Below are 25,231 nucleotides of genomic sequence, written 5' to 3'. Positions count from 1 at the left end.
TTCATAGGATTGCTGTTAATATGAGTGAAATAATGACTACCTTTTGAGTTTTAGTGGCAGAAATGAGCTCCCCTTTAAAGCAGGCTTTGGGGAAGGGGCAGGTCTCCATCCACATTTACAAGTGGGGAGGCTGTAAATGTGGACCTAGGTTTCCAACCTCAAAAAATTGCTCATGCACACAGAACAGCATACATGTATTGGTACATTCCATTCCAGATAACGTCAGTATTTCCAAAGAGCTTTTGTACCTCTGAATCATGCTGGGGGAGAGGATATAGATGTGTTCCATTTCATTGGGTGTATTTTTCCTATGCTAAGACACAGAAGCATGTTCAAACATTCAAGCCAAAATGTCATTTGTGCTGTGAACTTACAGCAACAGCTTGGAGACTTCCAAAGTCTATGCCACCACAAGGAGCTCTTCCCTTCATACTACAACAAAAGCTCCTGGCTAATATCCCCAACGTTTCTGCTGCTCTAAGGATCCTTCTCATACTTCAAGCATCAGTGGCAAGTGGTGAACACGGTGTCTCAAAGCTCAAACCTATACAAACTTGACTACACTCAACAATGACTAGCTGGCTTGGCAGCTGCTATATCAGTTGCACATGCCCAAGGAGGGGCACTTGACCCAAAGGAACTGGTGACAAAATTTGTAAAGGAAAAGGTACACAAAATGAAATTTTGATGTGCCTGATGAAATCAAAACGACATCATTTTTTTTTGTGCCAAATCATTCCGAACAAACTTTTGCATTTGAGAAAGATAATCAAAGGTGGTTGTACAACTTATTCTTGCAATTAATAATAAGAAATTTAGCAGTTTCAAGTTTTGAGCTTGTCTTTTTTTCCCTACAAGACACCTGTTTTTCAGCACTGAAGTTTGCTTTTTTTTTGCGGGGGTGCAAGTAATTAGCCCGCCTAGGGTGCAAAACAGCCTGGCGCCGGCACTGCCTGAATACTGCTGTGCAGAATGTCGAATTTGAGTGTGCGCCCCAGAGCTCCGGAGCATACAAAACCATTACGAAGACGAAGGCTATTGCCTTTACCACCCGATGCCTGCGGCCCTGCTGCTCTGCATCCACGTGAAGCGTGGGGAGGGGCTCTTCTCTTCCCGCACCCCCCCCCCCTTGCTAGAGATTAGGCGTGTCTCTTCCTGGGACCCCCCACCCTCCTCCTGTCCATAAATAGCCAAGCCCCAGGAGGCGCGCAGACCAGAGCAGCCACAGAGCCACCGACTGCAGCCAGCTCTGCCAGCGGCGTCACAGCATGTACACCAGCAGAATGGAGGTTCCCAGGAGGGGGCGATCCTTCGACTCCATGAACACCAGCTTCGGCGAGAATCAGCTCAACAACGTGGTAGGCAACCTCTCCTCTTTGGCCATCCTCAACGAGGTAGGTGTGCGCAGCAGGAGAGGCGCTTCTTGACTTTCATTCCACTTCTCTTAGATTCCTTCCTGATCCAGGAGATCTCCCGTGGTTGGTCTGCTATATGGTCACGCAGAAAGAGCCACGGTGACATTTGTTTTTTTGCTTTTGATGAGTTTGTGTCTGTTTGAAAAAGAATCGTCTAGTAGTCAGATCACAGCTGCATTTCAAAGTATATGAACGATGATATTTTAGGATATTGTACGGCAAAAAGTTTTTGAGCTGCTGGGAGAACATCGTTCGTGTGTGGCTTTGTATTATAAAGATAGTAAAAGTACATCAAGTACTTTGGGAATTAAGACCTCCACAAGAAATGACACCTCCTTTTTAGAAGTGGAAGAATCCCCTGGTGGGTCCACAGGAAACCTTCTTCACAATGTTGCATAATATATTCAAATTCGCTCCAACTTATGCAAAATGCTAGGTATATGTTATTGCTCAGTGCATATTCTGCAGCAAATTTGGCCAGCTGTGTGGTTCTGTTCGTCCTGCTCTCCCTCACTGGCTGTCCCAGTAATAAGCGATGCAATTCCACACTGGAAGGTGCATTTTACAGCATCACTTGTTTAAACACCCTCAGACAGGTCAGCTATCAGATCTAAGCTAGCTGCATACAGGGAGACCTTGTGGAGAATGAAGAGCAAGTGCTCCTCTCTCGCTGGGACTGGCAACTATCAAATGGCTAGAAAGCACACAGTCCTTCAAATGACTAGATGAGGATTACGCTGGGCAAGTTTCCGTTTCAGCTCTGCAATTTGAAAACTCACTGCCCAATTGTCCTACCACAATTGATAATATAATCTGGATAAATTTGGGGCATTAATCTAATTAAGGGCACCAGTATCTCAGGAAGGCACTGTAGCTATGTAACTGAGAAAAGGTGGGCACCCATTCTTACTCTGAATAGCCCTGTGGAAAGTCAGCTGTGTAGACTGATCCTTGCAGACATGTGGACTTCCAGGGAATAAGAGATTCCCTGCCTGTGTGTACTTTGGGGTGTCCACCTTGTCCCCTTGCCCATCTGGTGTACAAGAGGTCATGACATACTGAGGAATATCTCAGTATGAGAAATACCCTGAATATTTGCAGGGTAGTGCAGATGGACACCCTTTCATCAGAGAGTGTTACAAAGGGACCTGCAGACTGAGCGTGATGTTGCACTCAGATTCCATCCAATGTCTTACTTGCATCTTATTTTTCTTCCTCTTTGCCAATGCTCATTTCCCTATCCTAGACCTCTTTTGGCTAGCTCCTGTCTTTAGTAAGTGCTAAATGACATACAAGTGCCTTTGAACTTCTGCATCCTGTCTACAAAAAATAGGGAGATGCATGAGCAAGGCATGTGTGCTATGCTCATCACCTGATGTTACCCTTCAGCCTATGACGATGAAGATGCTATTTCTGTAGGCTGCACTTTTGGGGGACTCACATCGCTTGCAGCCACTGATAGACCAGTCCTCAGCATTAACAAGGAAACTTTTAAAAAGTGATTGACGCTGGTGGCCATTGTGGCTTCTAGTGACAAGATGTTCTGTACATGAGCCGTGTGTTTTGTGACGGAGTCCTTCATTTGGCTTAGCATCTTTAATCCACTGCCTACCAATGATGACTTGAAAGTTTGTTTGTTTTGCATGCAGGTGTGAATAACCTCTCCCTTTCTAATCTCCCGACTTCGCTAATCATATTATAATATAAGCCCATCATCTAAGTCATCTGAGTTAACCTTCCCAATGGTTTAAGTCTGTCTTCATAAGGATGATCTCACTTTCCTGATAATTCCCCTTGGCTATGTTTTGCTATCTAGCCAGCTTTGCTATATCGTCACCGTTGTACCCAATCCTGCTACCCCATCTAAGGTATTCGAGATACCAGGTCAAATAAATATATATTATATTGGTCAGCAACTAGCTTCCCCAGAGGGCTAGTTGGAGACAGGAGTGAATGGTGGAAGAACAGCCCCTCAGCCCCTCTAGAGGTGCCTGCCAGCAAGTTATTTTACTACAAATGCCACTTTCCCTACCCTACATTTGCTGGTGCCAGACAGCTGATTTATAGGAACCAGATTTGGCCCACAGGCCTCCAGTTGCTGCCACTGAATTTAGTATAGTTGTACCCCATCACTCCAGTCATTCAAAGCAGGCGTTTAAAAACCACCCATGTACTGTAATATAGAGCTTTGCAAGCTATAAGAGCCATATTTATAGCCACCAACAGCTAGTGGTCGATGAGTACTTGGCAAACTGAGGCTGCTGCAGTGCCCTGGGGGTCTTGCAAGAGACAGCGCCGGGAAAACTAGCTTAGAAGGTAAGAGGAGATTTACCTCTGCTGAACCTGCCATTGATGTCAGCAGTTTGAAGATCTTCTTCTTGAGATCTGGAGCAGATTAGGGAAGAGGCAAGTCTACAGAAGCAAACTAAGCCTGTTCTTGCAATGAGAGTTTTCTGTAGATAGCTTTGTTGGAACCAGTCAACCCTATGCTGGCTGGCTGTCAAGAAAGGCAAACCCAAGAGCAGGGTTCAAACTCCACTTGGTCATGAAGCTCACAGGGTGACCTTGGGCTAGTAACTGCCTCTTAGCCTAACCTACCTCACAGTTTTGTTGTGGGGATTAAATGAGGAGGGTGGAAACAATGTTTTCTCTTTAGAGAAAAAGGTGGGATTTAAATGCAACAAATAAATAAACAATAAATTTAACCCTAAGTGGAGGTTTGCTACTGATTTTAGACCCAAGTAGGTTGTACGAAACATGATACAAGCAGGGTTGTTTCAAAATTTATAAAAACTAATCCATATTGAATATTTCCTTCCTTCCTGAGCATAAAGCCACACTTTTCTGGATCTACCCAGAGCTAGCTAAGCATTTATCGAGCAGCGTCAGACAAAAAGGTCGTAAAAGCCATTGTAAAAAGTTAAAATCATTAGTAGGATCGGAATCACACATCGTTTAATGGTGAATTTTGGGCACAATGGAGAAGTAAAAGATTTGGATTATTATAAAAGATGCAGGAGGAAATGATTAACATTGGGACCCACAAAGGGGAGGAGGGAGGTTCAGGAGATTCTCTGGAATCCCGTTTCTATTTTGCATGTTGGATTTGGGACTGTAAAATTTTAATCTGAAAAATCAAATAAATAAATTTATATATCTATATTAAATATATATATATCAAGGAGCATCAGATGTCCTGAAAAAGAGTCACATTCAGCTCTTGTTCAGGAAGAGAACACCTATAAGCAGATTCTCTGCCACCTGAAAAAAGTTTAATAGGAGACTTAAGAATGTTTTCATCCATGTGAAGCTTAGATCTAATTTTTGCTTGGAGCATAAGCTTTTATGGATTTCTACCACAATAAAGCTGCCATGAGACTCTTCCTTGTGACATCTTATCTGTGGAAGGGCAGTTTGGAAATCTAATGAATTAGTGGTGTAGGTGCAGCAGGAACAAAGGGACCTGTTTAGTTCTTTTTCAAGAGTATTAGGCTTGGTGTAAAGTTGTGCCACCAAAAGTGGATGTGGCTTGCAGTAGATTCTTAGAAAACGTCATTGTCACTCAGTACCGCTTTAGTAGGGTGCATAAGAAGATCCCTGTTTGGATCAGACTAATTTAGTCCTGCATCCTGTTCTCACAGTAGCCCACAGGATGTCTGTGGGAAGTTTAGCACAGTGGTTCATCCCACCTCATAGATGCCTTTCAGCAACTCCACATTCAAAGCATTTCTGTGCAAAGAGAATCCGATTTCTGCATGTTGAACCAACTGCATGCCTCAAGCAAACTTGGATAGCTTTTATTTCTTAGTTTAATTTCCAATGCTGCTAAAAGTTAGCTTGTCATAGAAAGAGATTACAATGACGGGAGGGAGGGAGGATAAGTGTGGACAGAAGAAATGCTTTAAGATTGGTGATTGGGAGGAAGGATGACAAAGATGCAGAGCTGAATATGGCATTTAAATTTTGCCTACTGAATACTGGAGGTCCACTGTGGACTGCTTCTCTGGCTTTGGGGCCTTCAGATGTTTCCAAGCTCATTTCTGAAACAATGATTAAGAAATCTTCTTTCGTTTTATTGTTATTTTTAAGATCAGTATTTAAAGATGTCCATTTCTAGGCAAGAACTTAGACGTGACATTTCTCAATGGAGGTGATGGAATACACATAGCATTGTAATGTAACTTGGAAGGTCAGGTGTGCTAATGTGAGAAGGAAGTGCACTGTGGGAACTAGTCCATAGTGATATTTCTAATAATAATAATAATAATAATAATAATAATAATAATAATACCCTGCCCATCTGGCTGGGCTTCCCCAGCCACCCTGAGCAGCTCCCAACAGACTATTAAAATCATGATAAAACATCAAACATTAAAAACTTCCCTAAACAGGGCTGCCTTCTGATATCTTCTAAAAGTCAGATAGTTGTTTATTTCCTTGACATCTGATGGGAGGGCGTTCCACAGGGCGGGCGCCACTACCGAGAAGGCCCTCTGCCTGGTTCCCTGTAACTTCACTTCTCGCAGTGAGGGAACTGCCAGAAGGCCCTCGGCGCTGGACCTTGGTGTCCGGGCTGAACGATGGGGGAGGAGACACAGGTATACTGGGTATTTAATGCAGGTTAAGATATTCAGCTTGCCACCTCTTCTCTCTCTCTTCATATAATCCCTTCCCAGGTATGGAATTGCTTTGAGGTGCGGAACTTGTGGTTCTCCAGATGTCATGGGACTACAACCCCCATCACCACTGATTATTGGCCAAACTGGCTGGGACTGATGGGAGTTGGAGTCCAGCAACACCTGGAGGGCTGCAGGTCCCCCATCATTGGTTCAAGGTACATAAACCTTGTGTTTATTTCAACTATTAGATGTGCTCATGAAACACAAGTCTTTCCTTCAGGGCATACAGGGGCGAAGTGATTTAGGAGATGGTGGTCTTCTACTTGCCTCTATGAGTGTTTGTGGCCTGCACAGTCTGTATGTAGGGCTGGCTTTCCACTCCCGGCAGGGGTGGGAGGATGTCTGTCGGCTAGCTTGGGAGAAGGGTATTTTCTATTTTATCGGCCACTTCCTGTGCTTCCAGCTCTTCACTACAGCATTGAAACCACAGCGGCCGGCAGTGGTGTAGCGTGGGGGGTGCAGGGGGGCCCGGCCGCACCGGGCGCAACATCTGAGGGTTAGGGTTAGGGGGTGCAAATCCACGGGTTAGGGGGCGCAAATCCACGGGTTAGGGGGCACAAATTACTTGCCTTGCCCCGGGTGCTGACAACCCACGCTACGCCACTGGCGGCCGGAGGCTGCTATGCAGACTTGTTAGTATAGTTGAAACAAAGCGATAGCTAGGGTTGCCGAATGACTGGGCAGGGAAAAAACAGCACAGCCTGCCTTTGAAAGTAGCTTGCTCTGTAGAACTCAACAGATGAAGCTCTTCTCAGCATGGATATAAGCTTTTATCACCTGCTAAGAAGGCCAGCCCATCTCATTTTGATTCCTGGGGTGCAACAGCAAATGGTGTCCTCTCATCCCACCATGTTAAAGGACTAGCCAAGGCCAGCCATGCAATTTTTTAGCACCTGAGGCAGAAAAATCACACAAGCGCCTTTTCTCCTCCCTGGCAGTTAAAATAGAATATCAGTACATTAAATAAAGAATTTACTGCCCTTTCATGGCACCCCATTCTGCAGCCTAAGGGAGACAACTTTGAACCTAAAAAAATAGGTTTGTTTTGAAACTTTGACTTAACTCTTAACTCTGCTTGCCATCTGCATAATTTTTAGATCCACAAGTCCAACTACACGATGAATGATGACAACAAAGAGAATGAAGACAATGCATCTGAAAGGGGGAGAGCTGCCGTCATTTTTTCTTTAAAAAATGAAGTTGGAGGGCTTGTGAAAGCCCTAAAGCTCTTTCAGGTAAGCAGTCCAGTCCCTGTTCTGTACAGCTGGTACAGAGTAAAGAGAGCAACAACCTCTGTAACGGCATGATGAGTTTTGCTGCTGTATTAAGATTTTAGATTTTATAAACAAACAAATGCTAAACCTAAAATAGTACGACCATACAACTGTGCGCTCCAAATGGAGGTTGAGATGAAATCCCAGAATCTGATCTGAAGGACTGAACCTCAAGGGTATTGGAGAAGAATTTATTTGTTTGTTTTGCGTTTCAGACACCTCTGAAAATTTGTAACTTACTCCGGACAGATTTGCACATTATGTGGAAGTGCTGATTCCACATTTGCAGGGTAATGTGCCAAGGGGGCAAGTTGTAGATTCCCTCCTCCCTGGGAGAGATGCTTTCACTGTTATTCCAGGTGTCCCTATAACTCACTATTACACATGATGTGTAAAGAAGGCATTAGAACGGTCACTTTTGTGGCATCTTCTTACTACATAGTGCACTGCTTGTCAGTATATGACTGAATTTAATGTTGAAGTCAATCAACCACTTCTCTGGGGGAAAGTAAGGAAACTGTGCCTATGCACTTTCTAGAGGAGGGGTGAGACCAGGGGCAAATGTAGCCCTCCAGGTCTCTCTGTAGTCTGCATCCCCCACTTGCCTTGTTCTGTGCCCTCCTGAAGTGCACATGGGCAACTGTGGATTTAAGCCAGAAGTGGGTGCTTCAGTTCTCCTACTCCTACTCCTACACAAAAGGGAAGGAGATATGATTGGTGCCCTGCACAAGCTTGAGGCTAATGCAGGCATCCCCAACCTTCGGCCCTCCAGATGTTTTGGACTACAATTTCCATCATCCCTGACCACTGGTCCTGTTATCTAGGGATCATGGGAGATGTAGGTGAAAACATCTGGAGGGTCGCAGGTTGGGGATGCCTGGGCTAATGCATACATTCTCTTACTTTACTCTTTGCCTTTATACGTGAATTATCATGCTGAAAATGAGAAGTATTATCATAAGGTTATTCACTATGGCAGGGAGTGTATTCAAAGTGTAGGTTATTTTGTGTTAATTAGTATGTTTGATGAACTATATCAGAGGAAGGGGCAACTAGCAGAGATTTTGGTCCTCGGGTGCTATTAAAAAAACCAAAACGTCTTTCTTATCCATCAGGAAAAACATGTGAACCTGGTGCACATAGAATCTCGAAAATCCAGGAGACGAAATTCAGAGTTTGAGATCTTTGTAGATTGTGACAGTAACAGGGAACAGCTTGAGGAGATCTTCCACCTCTTGAAATCCCATGCCAATGTGGTATCTGTGAACCAGACAGACAATTTCCTCGTACAGGAAGATGGTAAGGAAGAAAATAAGAATGATTTATTAGAAGTGCACGCCCTTTGAAAGGTGTGATCACGTGCCAGGGTTTGTGGTGCTAGATTTTAAAAACAATGTCTTGTTTGTTTCTTTAGAGAGGCTTCTTCTTTTTCTTGTCTTTTCATCTAACACACTTTCAAAGAATGATTTACAATAGTTTAAAACAGATTTCCTTTTACTATGAGATGTTTAAAAAGAAAGATACATACATTGGTTGGATATGGGAATGCTGGGCAAAGTGAACCTGTGCTTAGGAAGAGAGCAGCATAATTTTAAATATAAATTCCACTGAATCCATCTCATAAGGCTTTGATCCCATGAAAAATTAGACATGCCCAATTTGTCACAGATACGTCTAATTCGGCATAAGATTGGGCTTCCCATGTGGTTAGGAGTTTCAACCTAAGTGCATGGAGCTTGATTCACAACTAGGGTCCATTTGATCACCATAGGAGGAATCCGATGGCACACTAAGGCAATCATTCCATCAGGGCAATTATTTTGGCTTTCCAGAGGGAATAATCCCCCTCAACATGCTGTTATGTTATGGGGGTTCTCCCGAAATTCCCTCCTGAGCCAATGTTGAAGGCGCAAGGGGAAGAGAGACAGAAAGCACAAGTGGAAGTCCTTGCGCATTAGCTAATCCTGCTCTATATTTAGAAATGAAGTTTACCCTATCACAAATTTTCTATTGGTTTCAAATGTTTTCTGCCTGCATCCTGTAGCCTGTGCATTCCCTTACTTGCTTGAGCCATCATACTAATGGGGATTCAAGATGTTCCATAGAAGTCAGATATGATTTGATGAATGGGGTTTTCAGGAACAGAGGACCCTGCCTTAGGAAGAGGGAGCTGGGCCACAGGAGCTGTAGGTCCGTTCTGTGACCTAAGCAATTCTTAATACTATTTCACTTTGTTTTTGACTCCAGCACTTGTAGCAGTACGAATGGCCATAATGCAGTAGAACAATATCCATTTCTCGATACAGGGCCTGCAAAATTATGTAGTGAGCAAACCAAGGAAATCTGCCTCTTTTTCCTGGGTCTCCCCCAATATGTGGGGTTTCTGGTTATTTGGGTTTACATTCGGAACTTGTGACTTTGGTTTGTTCTCCTTTAAAACCTTTTCGTTTTTGAACTACAACTCCCTGAGGATTGGCCATGCCGGCTGGGACTGATGGGAATTGGAGTCCAACAGCACCTGGAGGGGCACAGTTTCCACACTCTTGAGATTCAAAGCCTTTTCCTGTAAGCAACACCTGAGCCTCCCCCTTTTTGCCTTATTTGGCAGTAGAGGGTTGAAGGTGTGAGAGCAACAGCTAAGCTGAATCCCTGATGCAAGCACTAAGAGCTAAACTTATTTTCTTCCCCTGTTTTTAGTATCGTTGTTCCTTTTGCCATATCTACCACAGGAGGAAGTGCCCAATGTTGTGTGAAGGTCAGATAGGAAGATGTTCTCTTCTCCTCTTGACATTAATTCCTCAGAAACTAGATTTTATTTTCTAGCTGTCAAAGCTGGCCATAAGAACAGTTTCCTTTTCGTAGCAAGCTTAATTTTATTAATAGCTATGTGGGTTTTATTCATTCCGTAGAATTTTATTAATAGCTATATGGGTTTTATTCATTCCATAGATATGGAAAATATCCCCTGGTTCCCTAAGAAGATCTCGGATTTGGATAAATGTGCAAATCGTGTTCTAATGTATGGTTCTGATCTGGATGCAGACCATCCAGTGAGTAGATTCATATTTCTCTCACAATATTTCTGTTGCCTTTAAAGAGCTCCTCAAAACACTTACTTTGAATATCTGGATATCTGATACCTTAGACTTGTATTCCAATATCAGAGTTTGATGCACATTAAACATACTAACATGTCAAACATGATAATACTGAGCTATAATTGTACAACCTGAATTTGACAGTATGTGATTCAATCCCATCTGAAAACAGCAATAGTCAAGAAGCATGCAGAATGAAGAAAAAATTCCCTCAAATTCGGGGGGTGGTGGTGGTGGTGGTTAGGAGTAGAAACATGTTAATCACAAAGACTGACTTGGGCTTAATTTTTTTATTTTACTTTTAGGGTTTCAAAGACAATGTTTATCGCAAGAGACGGAAGTATTTTGCAGACCTGGCTATGAACTACAAACAGTATGTGTCAATCTTTGTTAAATGCTCTTGCTAAAGATGGGGCAGGAACTTTTCAGGGCCAGGGACAAAGCCTTGGAGACTTGTGTATTGGTAATCTGACAAATGTGGAGGTTGAGAATATATTATGGGTCACGGAGTATGCCAGTCAGCCAGTTTTGCTTAGCTCCTTTGCCAATCCAAGCTAGAGTTCAGCACAGCAAAATAAAGCCTTCCTCCAAAATCATTGCAGTGACCCTACAAGACCAGGCAAAACCAGTTTATGTTGTTATCATTGGCCAATCCAAATTCCCAAGCAATGATGCACAGAGCTGAAGGTAACACTAGGACTCCAAAGTGTTATTTGAAAACAAATGTTTCATTTCTGACAAACGTTTCTGTTTTTTTTTTTTTTTGTAATAAATTTTTATTAGTTTTCCATGAATAAAGAAAAGACAAAACAAAAACATAAACATAAACAAACAAAAACACGACTTCCCCATACCACCCCTTTTCTGCATTCTTGTTTCAAGATTTTTCAGCAACCCTCTGAACATAACTTAAATATGTTTCATGTATTTAACTTCAGTTAGTTATTAATACAACTGTAGTTCTTTATCTCTTATAACTCTGAGCCCCTAATTTTCCAAATTACAACAGTTTTTAAGATAAACTTTAAATTTGTTCCAATCTTCATCCACCGCCTCTTTCCCCCGGTCTCGAATTCTGCCAGTCATCTCTGCCAGTCCCATATAGTCGATCACCTTCGTCTGCCATTCTTCCAACGTGGGTAAATCTTGCGTCTTCCAATACTTTGCTAGAAGAATTCTTGCTGCTGTAGTGGCATACATAAAAAATGTCCTATCCTTCTTTGGCACCATTTGGCCCACCATACCCAAGAGAAAGGCCTCTGGTTTTTTAACAAACGTTCTCTTCAGAACTTTTTTTATTTCATTATAGATCATTTCCCAGAAAGCCTTAATCTTCGGGCAGGTCCACCAAAGGTGATAGAAGGTTCCCTCCGTTTCACTACACTTCCAACACTTGTTGTTGGGCAAATGATAGATCTTTGCTAACTTAGCAGGAGTCATGTAGATCATTTTCATAATGTTTTCTTTTAAGGCATTGCATGCCGTAAATTTAACACCAGTGGTCCATAACTGCTCCCAGTCAGCAAGTTCAATGTCATGCCCAATATCCTGTGCCCATTTAATCATATTAGATTTCACCATTTCATCTTGAGTATTCCATTTCAACAGCAAGTTGTACATTCTTGACAAATTTTTAGTATTGGGTTCTAACAGTTCTGTTTCTAATTTTGACTTCTCCACTTGGAAGCCTTTCTTTCTGTCCTGTTTAAATACTTCATTTATCTGTCGATAATGCAACCAATCTCTCACCTTAAACTTCAGTTTCTCAAAACTCTGCAATTTTACATTTTCACCATCTTGTTCTATAATTTCACAATATTTAGGCCAATTAGAACCCATATTCAATTTTTTCACCTCTTTTGCTTCCATTGGTGACAACCACCTGGGGGTTCTACTTTCAAACAGGTCTTTATATTTAATCCAAACATTATACAGAGCTTTCCTCACCATATGGTTCTTAAAACCTTTATGCAATTTTACCTTGTCATACCATATATATGCATGCCAACCGAATCTGTTGTCAAATCCTTCAAGATCCAAAATGTCTGTATTCTCGAGGAGCAGCCAATCTTTCAACCAGCAAAACGCTGCTGATTCATAGTAAAGTCTTAAGTCCGGCAGGGCAAAACCCCCTCTATCTTTCGCATCTGTTAATGTCTTAAATTTTATTCTTGGCTTTTTGCCCTGCCAGACAAATTTCGATATGTCTTTCTGCCACCTCTTGAAACAGTCCATCTTGTCTATTATTTGTAATGTCTGAAACAGAAATAATATTCTAGGCAATACATTCATTTTAATAACAGCAATTCTGCCTAACAAGGAAAGTTTCAGCCTTGACCATATGTCTAAATCTTTCTTAACTTCTGTCCAACATTTATCATAATTGTCTTTAAAAAGATTCACATTTTTCGATGTCAAATTCACCCCCAGGTACTTCACTTTTTTTGCTATCTCCAAACCTGTTTCATTCTGGAATGTCTCTTTTTCTTCATTTGTTAGGTTTTTTTCCAAGACTTTAGTTTTTTGTTTGTTCAGCTTAAATCCTGCAACTTGACCAAATATCTCAATCAGTTCTAAAACTCTTTTTGTACTAGTGATTGGCTGTTGCAAAGTCAAAACTAGGTCATCTGCAAATGCCCTTAATTTATACTCTCTCACTCCGACCTGAATTCCTTTAACCAACTGGTCCTTTCTAATCATATTTAACAAAACCTCCAGAACCAGTATAAAAAGTAGGGGGGAAATAGGGCATCCCTGTCGTGTTCCTTTCTCTATAGCTATCTCTTCCGTTATCACATTATTCACAATTAGCTTTGCCTTCTGCTCAGAATAAATTGCACCTATACCATTTTCAAAACCTTGGCCTACCCCCATCCCTTGGAGATTCTTTTTCATAAAACTCCAACAAATATTGTCAAAGGCTTTCTCCGCGTCCACAAAAATCAAAGCCGCTTTTCTGTTAATGTTCATTTCCAACAGTTCCACAATGTCTATTATGTTCCTCACATTGTCAGACATGTGTCTTCCCGGGAGAAAGCCAGATTGATCCTTATGAATCTCACCTGTCAATACTTTCTTCAGTCTTTTTGCTAAAATGTCTGCAAAAATTTTGTAATCCACATTTAATAATGATATCGGGCGGTAGTTCTTAACCTGGTTCTTTTCAGTCTCGGTCTTTGGTATAAGTGAGATAAAGGCCTCTTTCCACGTTTCAGGTGCCTTTTTCTCCTCCAATATTTCATTGCAAACTTCTTTCAATGGTTGCACTAAACCTTCTCTCAAAGCTTTATAATATCTAGCCGTCAGTCCATCTGGTCCTGGAGACTTTCCCAGTTGTGCCTTTTGAATGGCCTCCTCTATTTCCTGTTCTGTTATTTTCTCATTCAAAATCAACTTGCCTTGTTCTGGAATTTTCGGTAGTCCATAATTTTTAAGAAATTCTTCTATTTCTTGTTCGTTTACTGGCCCTTGTGTGTATAATTTCCTAAAAAAACTTTGAAAACAGTTACTTATCTCATTTGGCTTATGAACATTCTTTCCCTCTATCTCCAAACAAGTAACTGTATTCAATTTTTGCCTCTTTTTCAATTGCCATGCAAGGAGCTTCCCACACTTGTCTGCAGACTCAAAAGTCCTTTGTCTCATTTGTTTAATTTTCCATTCTATCTCTTGATTTGTCAGTTCCATATATTGCGTCTGATAATATTTTATCTCTCTCAAAATTTCTTGAGACTTTGGTTTTGACCTCAGTTTCTTTTCTCCTTCCTTCATTTTTTCTAAAATTCTTTCTTTCCTTTCATTTTGCTTTTTCCTCTTGATTGAATTCTGTTGTATCAGGAAGCCTCTCATCACGGCTTTACTCGCGTCCCAAATTGTTCTTTTTTCCACATTTGTTCTCAAATTTATCTCAAAGTAATCTTTCAATGTCTTTAGGGCCTTTATACAGAATTGTTCCTCTCTAAATAGGGAGTCATTCATTCTCCATCTAAAGGATCCAGTTGTTGTCATTTTCATTTCCATCTTTACAGCGTTATGGTCGGAGCAGGTTTTTGGGCAGATTTCTACTTTTTTAATCTTTGTAGCCATCACACTAGATACCCAGATTTGGTCGATTCTCGTCCATGTCATTTTAGATTCTGAGAAAAAAGTTCCCTCTCTCTCGAGAGGATTCTTTGTTCTCCAGATGTCAATCAAGTCCATATTTTCCGTCATCTCGAAGAAAGTCTTTGGTAATCTTCCTTCTTTAGATATTGTCTGTCTTTGTGCCTTATCCATATTTGTAGAAACCACTCCATTCATGTCCCCCATCATTATTATTTTGCAGTCGAGATAATCTAGTAGGGTCTCATGCAACTTCTTGAAAAATTCTGCCTTCCCATCATTTGGTGCATATACTCCAATTATCAAATATTTTTCCCCCTGGATCTGTACTTCAATCGCCAGGTATCTTCCTTCTTCATCCTTAAATTTTAATTTTGGGTCCAATTTTTCCTTTGCATAAATCACTACTCCTCTCTTTTTTACTTTATCGGAAGATATAAATTCTTGTCCCAATCTTTTGTTCACCAACAATTTCCTGTGTGCTCTAGTTATATGAGTTTCCTGTAGACATATCAGATCCAGTTGTTCCCTTTTCAAAATGTGGAAAACCTGTCGTTTTTTTCTGGGATGGTTCAAACAGTTGCAATTCCAGCTTAGAAGTTGCAGAGACATTTTGTTTGTTAAATGTTTGATCCTCCGACTGCTCCAAGTTTTTCTTCCTCTTCAGTTGGCGGTTGTGGTAGTCCAAATGATAGATTTGCAATGTCCGTTAGCCCTCCTCCTTCTGATGTTATTCCTTGTCCTTCTCTTGCCGGATCCACCGTACCTTTCTGTAGGTCCTCTAGGTTTCTCTCCAAAAAGTACTCTTTCTCCTGTACTGTTCTTATTCTTACTTTCTTCCCTTTGTAGTTGAAGGACAACCCCTGTGGGAATTCCCACCTGAAGGGTATGAAGTTCTTCCTCAGCAAATTGGCAAGGTCTCTATAAAAGGTCCTCACTTCCAAGATGTATTTAGGGATGTCCTTAAAGATTTGGACTTGAATGTTTCCAATCACCAAAGCTTTTTGATAGTGAAGGTTCAGTATCTTGTCTCTTTCCTCTTTGGTTCTAAAGGTAATCAGACAATCCCTTGACTTCTTGCTTTGCTTTCTACCAAGTCTGAAAGCAGTTGTTATCCCCACTTCATCTTCCTCCAGATCTCCTTGCCAATTTTCCAGAATTGCCTCTGTGAGAAATTCCGCCAGATTGTCCTCTTCTTTCTCTGGAACCTGTCTAAATTTCAGATTTCGTTCTTTCCGTTGTAATTCCAGTAAGGAGAGGGCCGCTTCATGCTCATTCACCTTTTTCTCAATCGGCACGAGTCTTTCCTGTGTCTCACCTGCAACAGATTTTGCACTCTCTGCAATTTTCCTTGTTTCTGAAGATTCCTGAATCAGTCTATTTATAGATTCTGTATTTGTTGCCACTGATGTGGTATTCAGATCCAATCTTGTTGTGAGTTCTGTCAATTTCTTTGAATTTTCTGTAGATTGCTTTGTTAAGGCCTCAAGGGATTGATTTATTTTAAGCAGTGCCTGTGTCATAGATTCCATTGATGCTGCTGTCACACTGTCCGGTACAGGCACTGTGTTGCCAGAGATTGAACCTCTTTTCTTTTGTGTTAGTTTAGCTTTAGATCTGGTTCTTATCTCCTCTGCCGTGCCACTCATATCCCAAGGCCGTTCTCACAGGAAAAACTTGCAATGGAAAATCCCACTATTAGTCAGTTACTTTGCAATTTTTCCCTCTTAGCCCTCAAGAGGGAGCAGTTAAAAGTTTCCAAGTTAGAAACAACAAAGAGACAGAAAGCCGGATGTAGAAAATCTCAAGTCCGCCATTAAAGTTGTAAAACTTTTTCTCCAATTTAAATTTGGTTAGTCCAATGTCAGTAACAAAGTCCCATTCAAATCTTAAATGTCTTAAAATTTTTTCACCATTTAAGGTATAGTCTATATCCACTTCAAAGTTATTTTAAAGAACAGTTTTCCCGGTGTTAAGTCCTGGCAGGTCGTCCCGGGGATCAGAGCAGTGAAAAACTTTGTTTCCCTTTAAATTAAAAGTATCTTCACAAGACTGTCTTTTTTCCCCCTTCTCCTGCCAATCTGGAGGGGAGAGATACTTTTGACAGCTCAGGTTTGACAGTTCGCAACTAAGTTTCTAATAACTGCAGCGAGGTCTTTCGTTGCTTTAAATTCCTGCAGTCCGGGGGGGGCAGACTTCCTTATTTTTTGCCCTCCCGTTTTCAGCCAAATTTTCTATTTTAAAGGTTCCTGATTTTTTTCCCCTTCTTACTCACGGGAATCCAGTCCAGATTTTCTTTTCAGGAAGGAATCGGCGCTCTCCGCTAATGGCGACGCGGCTTCACTCCGCAGGCTGGGTAGCGACTCTCAGCACCGCGCTCACTCCCGATGCCGCTCCGGAGCCTTTAAAAAGGCTCTTTCACAGTACCGGGGGGCGCAAAGGTGCCCACCGAGTCTCCTTGCTCTCAGGCTTCCGCGCCTGAGATTTTAGGGGTCCCCCACTCGCCGTAGCGGGTAAGACCCGAACTCGCGGAGCAGTCCTTCTCCGGAGCTCGGAGGTAGGACCGCCATTAAGCGCTGGCACCGACCGGAAGTCCCCTCTGACAAACGTTTCTGAAAGTCAACCCTTGATTCTGCCTTCTCATCATAGTGGCGACCCAATTCCAAAAGTTGAATTCACTGAGGAGGAGATCAGGACTTGGGGCACAGTATTCCGAGAACTGCATAAGCTCTACCCAACCCATGCTTGCAGAGAATATCTTAAGAACCTGCCTTTGCTAGCCAAGTACTGTGGGTACAGAGAAGACAACATACCCCAGCTGGAAGATGTGTCACGTTTTCTAAAAGGTAATGCGCAGGCGTCTATCTGACCAGATGTTTTGCTGAGGCAATGCTACCATTTTAATAGGACAGACACAGCCAACGTGGTGCCCTACAAATGTTGTTGGACTACAACTCCCATCAGCCCCAGCCTGCACCACCAGTGGTCCGGGGTCATGGGAGTTGCAGTCAAATATATTTTTCTTGGCTCCCTCTGCAATATGGCTTTGATGAAGAACAAGATGCTAGAGATCTCCATGTGTCTGAACTGCTGCAACATGGGTGTTTGTTGAGGGGACTTGGCTGGATGTTTATCTTCTAAATTTGCCACCATCTTGGTTTTTGCAGAGCGCACTGGATTTACTATCCGCCCAGTTGCCGGATACCTCTCGCCCAGAGATTTCTTGGCAGGTTTAGCCTTCAGAGTGTTCCACTGCACTCAGTATGTTCGACATAGTTCTGACCCGCTTTACACACCAGAACCGTAAGCAGCTATTTTTTTTATCCTTATTCCAAATAACATGTACATTTATACTTATTCCAGGAAAGTGTACTCATTTTGAAAGCTTGGTGTCAATCAATGAAATCCTTCTCCTGTCTACTCAGAAGTAAGTCCCACTGAGCTCAGTGGGGCTCACTCCTAAGTAACTGGGCATAGAATTGCAGCCTAAAGCTAGACTTTATGACCATTTTACAAATCAACACAGAGTAATGCTCTCCTTTTCAAACATATGGATCAAATCTGGTTTATGTTAGCTCTCGTAAGTTGGAGGTGGGGGGCAGGGAATGGTGTTGAGAGCAGAGAACTTGTAACTGAGGGCTGTCAAACATATTTAACACAAGCCTAGCTCTCACAATGTGAATTACTTCCACTTATTTTAGTACAACTGAAGAATCAAAATAAGTTTAGCATTTCTTTTCTCTGAGATCCTTAATCTAAAAACCTAGGATCTTAGCCATTTCATCACCATGCAGCATATTGAATTAAATAAGACTGAGTGCCTACAGACCAATTAACCAATTGGACTTACTAAGCCTATCTTAGCACTCTCATCTTCATTATCATGCACATTTTTGCTACTCCATGAGCTTGACCAGCCTAATAATCCTACCTTCTGCACCTATTGCCATCCCCACAACTCCAATTCACATACATTACACAATTTGCAATAATGTAGGCACTCCTTGGGAAGGCCCATTTCATGTCATCTTTCTCCTCATTTTTTGTCAAGAAGTAGTAGTTCAAACTGGGCATGCAGGCTTCTAATGTAGAGTACCCATGCCACTTCAGTATATAAGTAATGATTACATTGGCAACCACCTCCTTCCTCTCAGGAGCTCAAGCTGGGGGTATGAAGTTTTCCCCTTTCCCATTTTGTCCTCACAACAATCTTGTGTAGTAGGTAAGGCCTGGCAGATTGTGACTGGCCGAAGATCAGTCGAGTTTCATAACTGAGTGGGTTATGAACTGAACTGAACCCTGATCTCCCAGATCCTAGTCTGACACTCTTAACCACTGCACCAAATTGGCTATGTCCATGTGTCATCATTTCCACTGCGGAGAAGAGATTGTCAGGCTGAGTATGCATGTGTGTTGGCCCCATGTAAAATCCCCCACTCTCCGTGCTCTTGTAATTACACATGCCTACCAAGTTTCTAAACCACTTTGTGTACCTGGCATATAGCTCATGTGCGCTTATGCCCCACCAAGCGTGCTGATGTCTCTGTTGTGCTATGGGATACTTGGAGGTTTTCCTCCTCAATTGTTATATTTTTTTGGCAGTTATTACCTAATTATATTAGATGAGCTTGCTTTTACACATCAACTGTAAGGGACAAACTACCAGGATCAACATTAGCTTGCTTTTCCTGTTTTCCAGTGATACCTGCCATGAGCTTTTGGGCCATGTACCTCTTCTCGCTGAACCTAGTTTTGCCCAATTCTCTCAGGAAATTGGCTTGGCTTCCCTTGGGGCATCTGATGAAGCTGTTCAGAAGCTGGCAACTGTAAGTAAAGGATACGGGCCGCTCTGTGCAACATGTCCCTCATTTCCATGGATACTACCGTATTTTTCGTTCTATAGGACGCACATTTTCCCCTCCAAAAATTAAGGGGAAATGTGTGTGCGTCCTATAGAGCGAATGCAGGCTGCGCCGCTAAGCCCAAAGGCAGAACAGGAAGACGGAGCACTGCGGAGTGCTCCGTCTCGCTGCTCTAGCTTGGGGACGGCTGCGCGCAAACCTCTCCAGGGCAGCGGGGTGCCTTCACCCCGCTGTCCTGCAGAAGCTAGCAAGGCTGTTCCCAAGCCAGAAAAGCGAGACGGAGGGCTCCGTCTCGCTGCTCTAGCTTGGGGACGGCTGCGCGCAAACCTCTCCAGGGCAGCGGGTGCCTTTACCCCGCTGTCCTGCAGAGGCTAGCAAGGCTGTTCCCAAGCCAGAACAGCGAGACGGAGGGCTCCGTCTCGCTGCTCTAGCTTGGGGACGGCTGCGCGCAAACCTCTCCAGGGCAGCGGGTGCCTTCACCCCGCTGTCCTGCAGAAGCTAGCAAGGCTGTTCCCAAGCCAGAACAGCGAGACGGAGGGCTCCGTCTCGCTGCTCTAGCTTGGGGACGGCTGCGCGCAAACCTCTCCAGGGCAGCGGGGTGCCTTCACCCCGCTGTCCTGCAGAGGCTAGCAAGGCTGTTCCCAAGCCAGAACAGCGAGACGGAGGGCTCCGTCTCGCTGCTCTAGCTTGGGGACGGCTGCGCGCAAACCTCTGCAGGGCAGCGGGGTGAAGGCACCCCGCTGTCCTGCAGAGGCTAGCAAGGCTGTTCCCAAGCCAGAACAGCGAGACGGAGGGCTCCGTCTCGCTGCTCTAGCTTGGGGACGGCTGCGCGCAAACCTCTGCAGGGCAGCGGGGTGAAGGCACCCCGCTGTCCTGCAGAGGCTAGCAAGGCTGTTCCCAAGCCAGAACAGCGAGACGGAGGGCTCCGTCTCGCTGCTCTAGCTTGGGGACGGCTGCGCACAAACCTCTGCAGGACAGCGGGGTGTCTTCACCCCGCTGTCCTGCAGAAGCTAGCAAGGCTGTTCCCAAGCCAGAACAGCTAAACGGAGGGCTCCGTCTCACTGCTCTAGCTTGGGGACGGCTGCGCGCAAACCTCTGCAGGGCAGCGGGGCGCTGCGCTCCAAAGGCTTCAGAGATCTTTGAGGCTGGCGGTGGGGGAAAGCAGCGCTTCCCCCCACCGCCAGCCCCACAAGCTCTGGTGAATGTACCTTGAACGCACCTTGTTTTAGAGGGGAAGAACAAGAAAATTTTTTTTCCCCTGTTCTCCCCCTCCTATGGTCTGGTGCGTCCTATGGTCCGGTGCGTCCAATGGAGCGAAAAATACGGTACCTCAGTGATTCCATCTTGTGTGTGCCACCATGGAAGAGGCCCTTTCTGTAGTTGCCACCTCACTCAGTGAAGATACCCAGAGGAGGGCCTCTAACTCACCACTTTTTTTCTCATGGCCAAATTAGAGAACCTGTCTTCATACTGAACAGTGTTGAAATTATATTCCATTTCCCAGCTATACAAAGGGCCTTGGCTCCTGAGTGCCATCATTTCTTAGGGATGAACTGAGGGTTTAGGGGTTTTCTGAATCTGAACTCTGGGTTGTTTTAAATTGCAATTAATGGATGATGGTGCAAGTCAGGGGTATAAGGGATTCTACATTAAAGGAGAAATAACATTCACGCCTACTCTTCATCTAGGAAAGGGAGCATGAAAACACTTGTTGCTTGAGTTTTATCAAGTTGCATCTCTGTCAAAGGCTCACTGTGTTGCCTTCCTTTTTCCTCAGTGCTACTTCTTCACAGTAGAGTTTGGCTTATGTAAGCAAGAAGGCCGGCTTAGAGCCTATGGAGCCGGTTTACTCTCTTCTATCAGTGAACTGAAGGTAAGCCTTAAAAGTCTCTTCCAACTACAGTCAATGGGTCTTCAGAGCAAATTGTTCAAAAACCTTCTACATTCAGGGAATGCTTTTCACATTAACCTGTCTGCCAAGATGGTCAAATTATTGACTTGAACTGACTGGTCAGAACATAACTTGCCAGTCTTAAGAAACAAACATAACACACTTCACAGGTTTCCAGTCAGTTTCCAGACACAGTGTAAGGTGATAGGTTTGGATCTAGGCCCTAGAGAGTACTATACAGCTTAGGACCAAGGTCTCTGAAGGACACACTGCTTTCATATATATCTGGCAATTCTGTAACATTTTCCTGAGAACATAAATTCATGACATCCATACACTTGACACCTTTGAGGTCCCAAATATATGCAACACCCAATCTTTGTCATTTTGTTCCGTCTGACCACCAGCATGCCCTGTCTGGAAATGCCAGAGTCAAGCCCTTTGACCCCAGTGTCACCTGCAAGCAAGAATGCATGATTACAACGTTCCAAGAAGTTTACTTTATTTCTGAAAGCTTTGAAGATGCAAAAGAAAAGATGAGGTAATTTTGCTAAGAACACCTGGGAGATTGAAAGGTGTCTATATTTATCCACCTTTGTGGGGGAGGGCACACACACCTGAGTTATTATTCTCCAGCACTACCCCTTTGCGGTCGAGAGCTTGGCTAAACAGTTCTGTGTGGTGGCTAAGAGACCCAAGGCTCAGCCATGAATCTGAAAGTACCCTGATCAAGTTTTACCTCTTGCTAAGTGGTCTTCCCTAGCTGGGATCCAGGCAGTAACAACAAGGGCAATGCAGGTCACAACTTAATGGAGTTGGCAAAATTGTATAGGGGAGGAGAAGCATTAACCTTTCTAAGTGGTTACTGGTTTTGTATTGTAATATGTTTAAAGAGGGAACAATGTGAAGGGTATTTTTCAACGTCGTCTTGGTGGTAGATGTTCTTGTCCACGGCTGGTTGGTGGGGTGGGATCCTGCATTCAGTGTAGTAAATGCAGTAAAACTGTACATTCTCATGTCTTCTGCCACTTTAGTGGATGTTGCATTGATATTGACTTTCTGAAAGTATGAGGACAGAAATATGTGCCTTCTGGTTGTTTTCCTCTCTCCTGTTTTATGCTGTGGACAAATAATCTCCCTGTGTTACCATAAACACTGAAATACAATACTAAATGTTAAACAAGCCACTCTCTCTCAAACCCCCCTCTGCCTCCCTGTCCCCAACATGGGAATAAAATAATACATTTCCATGCTGTTATAAGAATTATAAGATGAGGTATGTCAAAAACTTAAAAACATCATATGGTGCTGTTGTGTCACATCGAGGCTTATGTGAAGCAGGTTTAAGACCAGGCAGCTCCATTATCTTATCCCAGTTCATTTGCTTGTTTCCCTCCTCTTTCCTGAGCTGTTGTCCCTGGATCTGACCATTCTCAGCATCACATCTGACAGCACTTTTTCCTTGGAGTATCATTTCTGATGAGTTAATGCAGTTCTCTTTTTGGTTTTTATGAACCAGTTATAGTGGTACTTGACATATTGTAGCACACACATACAAGGAATGGTCCTTGGTTGCCAGCTACATTGAGAAGGTGTAAGTGGACTTTCATTGGAAATTTACTTCCCCTTTTCTTCCATCTGAACAGAGAGTTTGCAAAGACAATCAGGCGCCCCTTTGGAGTGAATTACAACCCATATACACAAAGCATTCAGATCCTGAAAGACACAAGGAGCATTGCTATTGTGGTGAATGAGCTATGCCATGAACTGGACATTGTCAGTGATGCCCTGACCAAGATGGGCAAGCAGCTGGGAATCTAACCTCTCCAGTGATCATCAACCATTCCACACTTGGCACCTATGGATTGTGTCCCATTTTAGACATGGAAATACTCTTTGTGTGCTTTACCGCCCTTTGGTCTTTGGGTGAAGGGTGGTATACTCAATGAATGAATGAATGAATAAAGTAGGATGCCATTTTCCTAAAACCAAAGGCTGAATCACGGGGAAATACTTTGTTTTTGAACTATGCCCTCCAGAAACATTCATACCAATATTTGCGTACTATTTCCCCCTTTCTCTTTTATGGCTCACCCACATACTCAGCAAGTTGGAAGGATTGCAGATGCAACTTACTTGTGGACATAGGAATAGTTACAATGAAATAGGCAAGTGGTTCCATGTAGTCCAATGAGGGCTAATTCTAGCTGCTACTGAAGAATGGATAGAACTAGAAACCAAGATCTAATGAGGACCTATTGCCACCCAGTCCAGGGATGACTCCAGCTCCCATCATCCCTGACCCTTGGCTATTCTGCTGGGGCTGATGGGGGCTAGAGTCCATCAACACCTGGAGGCCCACAGCTTCCCCATCCCTGCCTCCAACCAGGTATCCAAGCCATCATGTTTCAAGAAGGATTCCATAGCTATTTCAGTTGAAGGATGAAGACTATAATTTGATGCACACTTGCGTAGGAATCAATCTAAATGAATACAGGGGGGTTTATTTCTTGAGTTGCTCTGCACGTGCCATTTCTCATATTAGGTTTTCCAATATACTTGCATCTGGATACACTTTTACTTGGAGAACAGAGATCTCCTGCAGGAAGCTGTATCAGTGCTGTTTCATCCCATTATATTCGCATTTGGCTCCGATGAGCGCCATCCAGCATGGCCAATGGCCAAGGATGAGGGAAGCTGCAATCCAGCAACATTTGGGGGGCACCAGGCTAGTTACCCCTGCTCTAGAGACTACACAGTGATGAATTTATAGCAAAATGAATAGCAAAATGAGCACAAATTAGGAGAAACCAGCTTTGAAGAGTATTTTAGGCCTTATGCATCCTATAGTCCGCTCTAACCTACACCTCAAAAGCCCCGTGTTTTTGTACTATGTGAAGGGGTAGAGGGTGGTGTAGTTGCAGAATGATGGGAGGGACAATGACTTGCTACAGAAGAATCTGCTCATTGTTCCAATTTGTTCTCAAGATGTCAGGAGACAGAAGCTCATTGGAATTACTTCTGAACTGGATATGCCTTCATATTTAGATAAACCTTACTTTTATCTTAACTTAGAATTGGTTTTTAGGAATCTGAAACTTAAAAAATCATTGCAGTTGAAACAACTGGAAGTAACGGATTAGATTTTCTGGGCTTCTACAAAGAGTAGCATTTCTCGAAATAAACTGGATTATGCCATGTCTGTGCTTTTTTATTAGACATTTTTGGGTCTGTGTTATGTTTGTAATGCAAGAGAAAACATTGTACTATTAAATGAGTATTTGCACCTTAAACTCCAAGACTTGGATTTAAAAAAAAATCTTTGAAGCTGGTTGCAGTTTTGCAATTGACCTTGATGGAGCCAAGAATTCACTTAAAATCTAAGTAGAAATATTTTCAGGATACTGTACTTAAATATTTATATTCAATTTTTAGGATGTGTAAACTTTGTCATCTGTGTTAGTAATTTCAGTGAATTTACTGTGGTGCTAGAACTGTTAAGTAGCCAGAGTGCTTAGCTAAATGATATTTTCCCCCATTTTTTTTTCTATTTTCAAATTAAAAAATGAACTTCAAGCAACACACTGCTTTGTGTTATTTGTTAGTTGGGGCCTGGAAAAATCTTGACGCTGGGTGGCAATAAAATTTTGAGTGGGATAATGTTGTTATAGCACAACCCAAATCTCTGAGCAGTGTGAGATTGCAGGGGTGCCAGGAGCTTACCCAGGGTTTGTGTTTGCTTCAGAATGAGGTACAGCAAAAATGTGTAGTCTTTATGAGATATGGTTTATTTACACATATATACAACATGAGCCTACGATGGAGGGGTTCACAGCATTAACACCTCAAGAGGGCATTGGTTCCCCCATAGCTGCATCCTTGGATTCAAACAGAAATCAAACATCACTTTT

General features: G+C 43.0%; 1 protein-coding gene across 2 annotated transcripts; it reads left to right on the top strand.

Moving 5' to 3' along the window:
- The first annotated feature begins 1,195 nt into the window (after positions 1-1,195).
- On the top strand, positions 1,196-24,900 carry TPH1 (tryptophan hydroxylase 1). 2 transcript variants are annotated; one of them, XM_028732839.2, is made up of 11 exons: positions 1,196-1,358; positions 7,192-7,329; positions 8,484-8,667; positions 10,318-10,418; positions 10,772-10,839; positions 17,217-17,413; positions 17,735-17,870; positions 19,267-19,393; positions 21,207-21,302; positions 21,728-21,861; positions 22,967-24,900. In XM_028732839.2, exons 1-11 carry the CDS (start codon positions 1,269-1,271, stop codon positions 23,139-23,141), a joined length of 1,446 nt encoding a protein of 481 aa, XP_028588672.2. In that variant the 5' UTR covers positions 1,196-1,268; the 3' UTR covers positions 23,142-24,900. The 2 variants fall into 2 exon arrangements, with proteins under 2 accessions (XP_028588672.2, XP_028588662.2); XM_028732829.2 differs by having other exon boundaries at positions 1,196-1,394.
- Positions 24,901-25,231: the final 331 nt, after the last annotated feature.

Source organism: Podarcis muralis, chromosome 1, assembly GCF_964188315.1.
Source record: "Podarcis muralis chromosome 1, rPodMur119.hap1.1, whole genome shotgun sequence".
In the NCBI taxonomy this organism is placed as follows: Eukaryota; Metazoa; Chordata; class Lepidosauria; order Squamata; family Lacertidae; genus Podarcis; species Podarcis muralis.
The sequence above is the reverse complement of the archived record's forward strand: the minus strand, read 5'-3'. Positions and strand labels throughout refer to the sequence as shown.

Excerpts from the sequence above, each read along its gene's own strand:
- TPH1 (XM_028732829.2), top strand. The coding sequence starts at position 1,269 with ATGTACACCAGCAGAATGGAGGTTCCCAGGAGGGGGCGATCCTTCGAC. Across the intron at positions 10,840-17,216 it reads CTGGCTATGAACTACAAACA|TGGCGACCCAATTCCAAAAG; the intron begins GTATGTGTCAAT and ends TTCTCATCATAG. Across the intron at positions 17,414-17,734 it reads TGTGTCACGTTTTCTAAAAG|AGCGCACTGGATTTACTATC; the intron begins GTAATGCGCAGG and ends TGGTTTTTGCAG.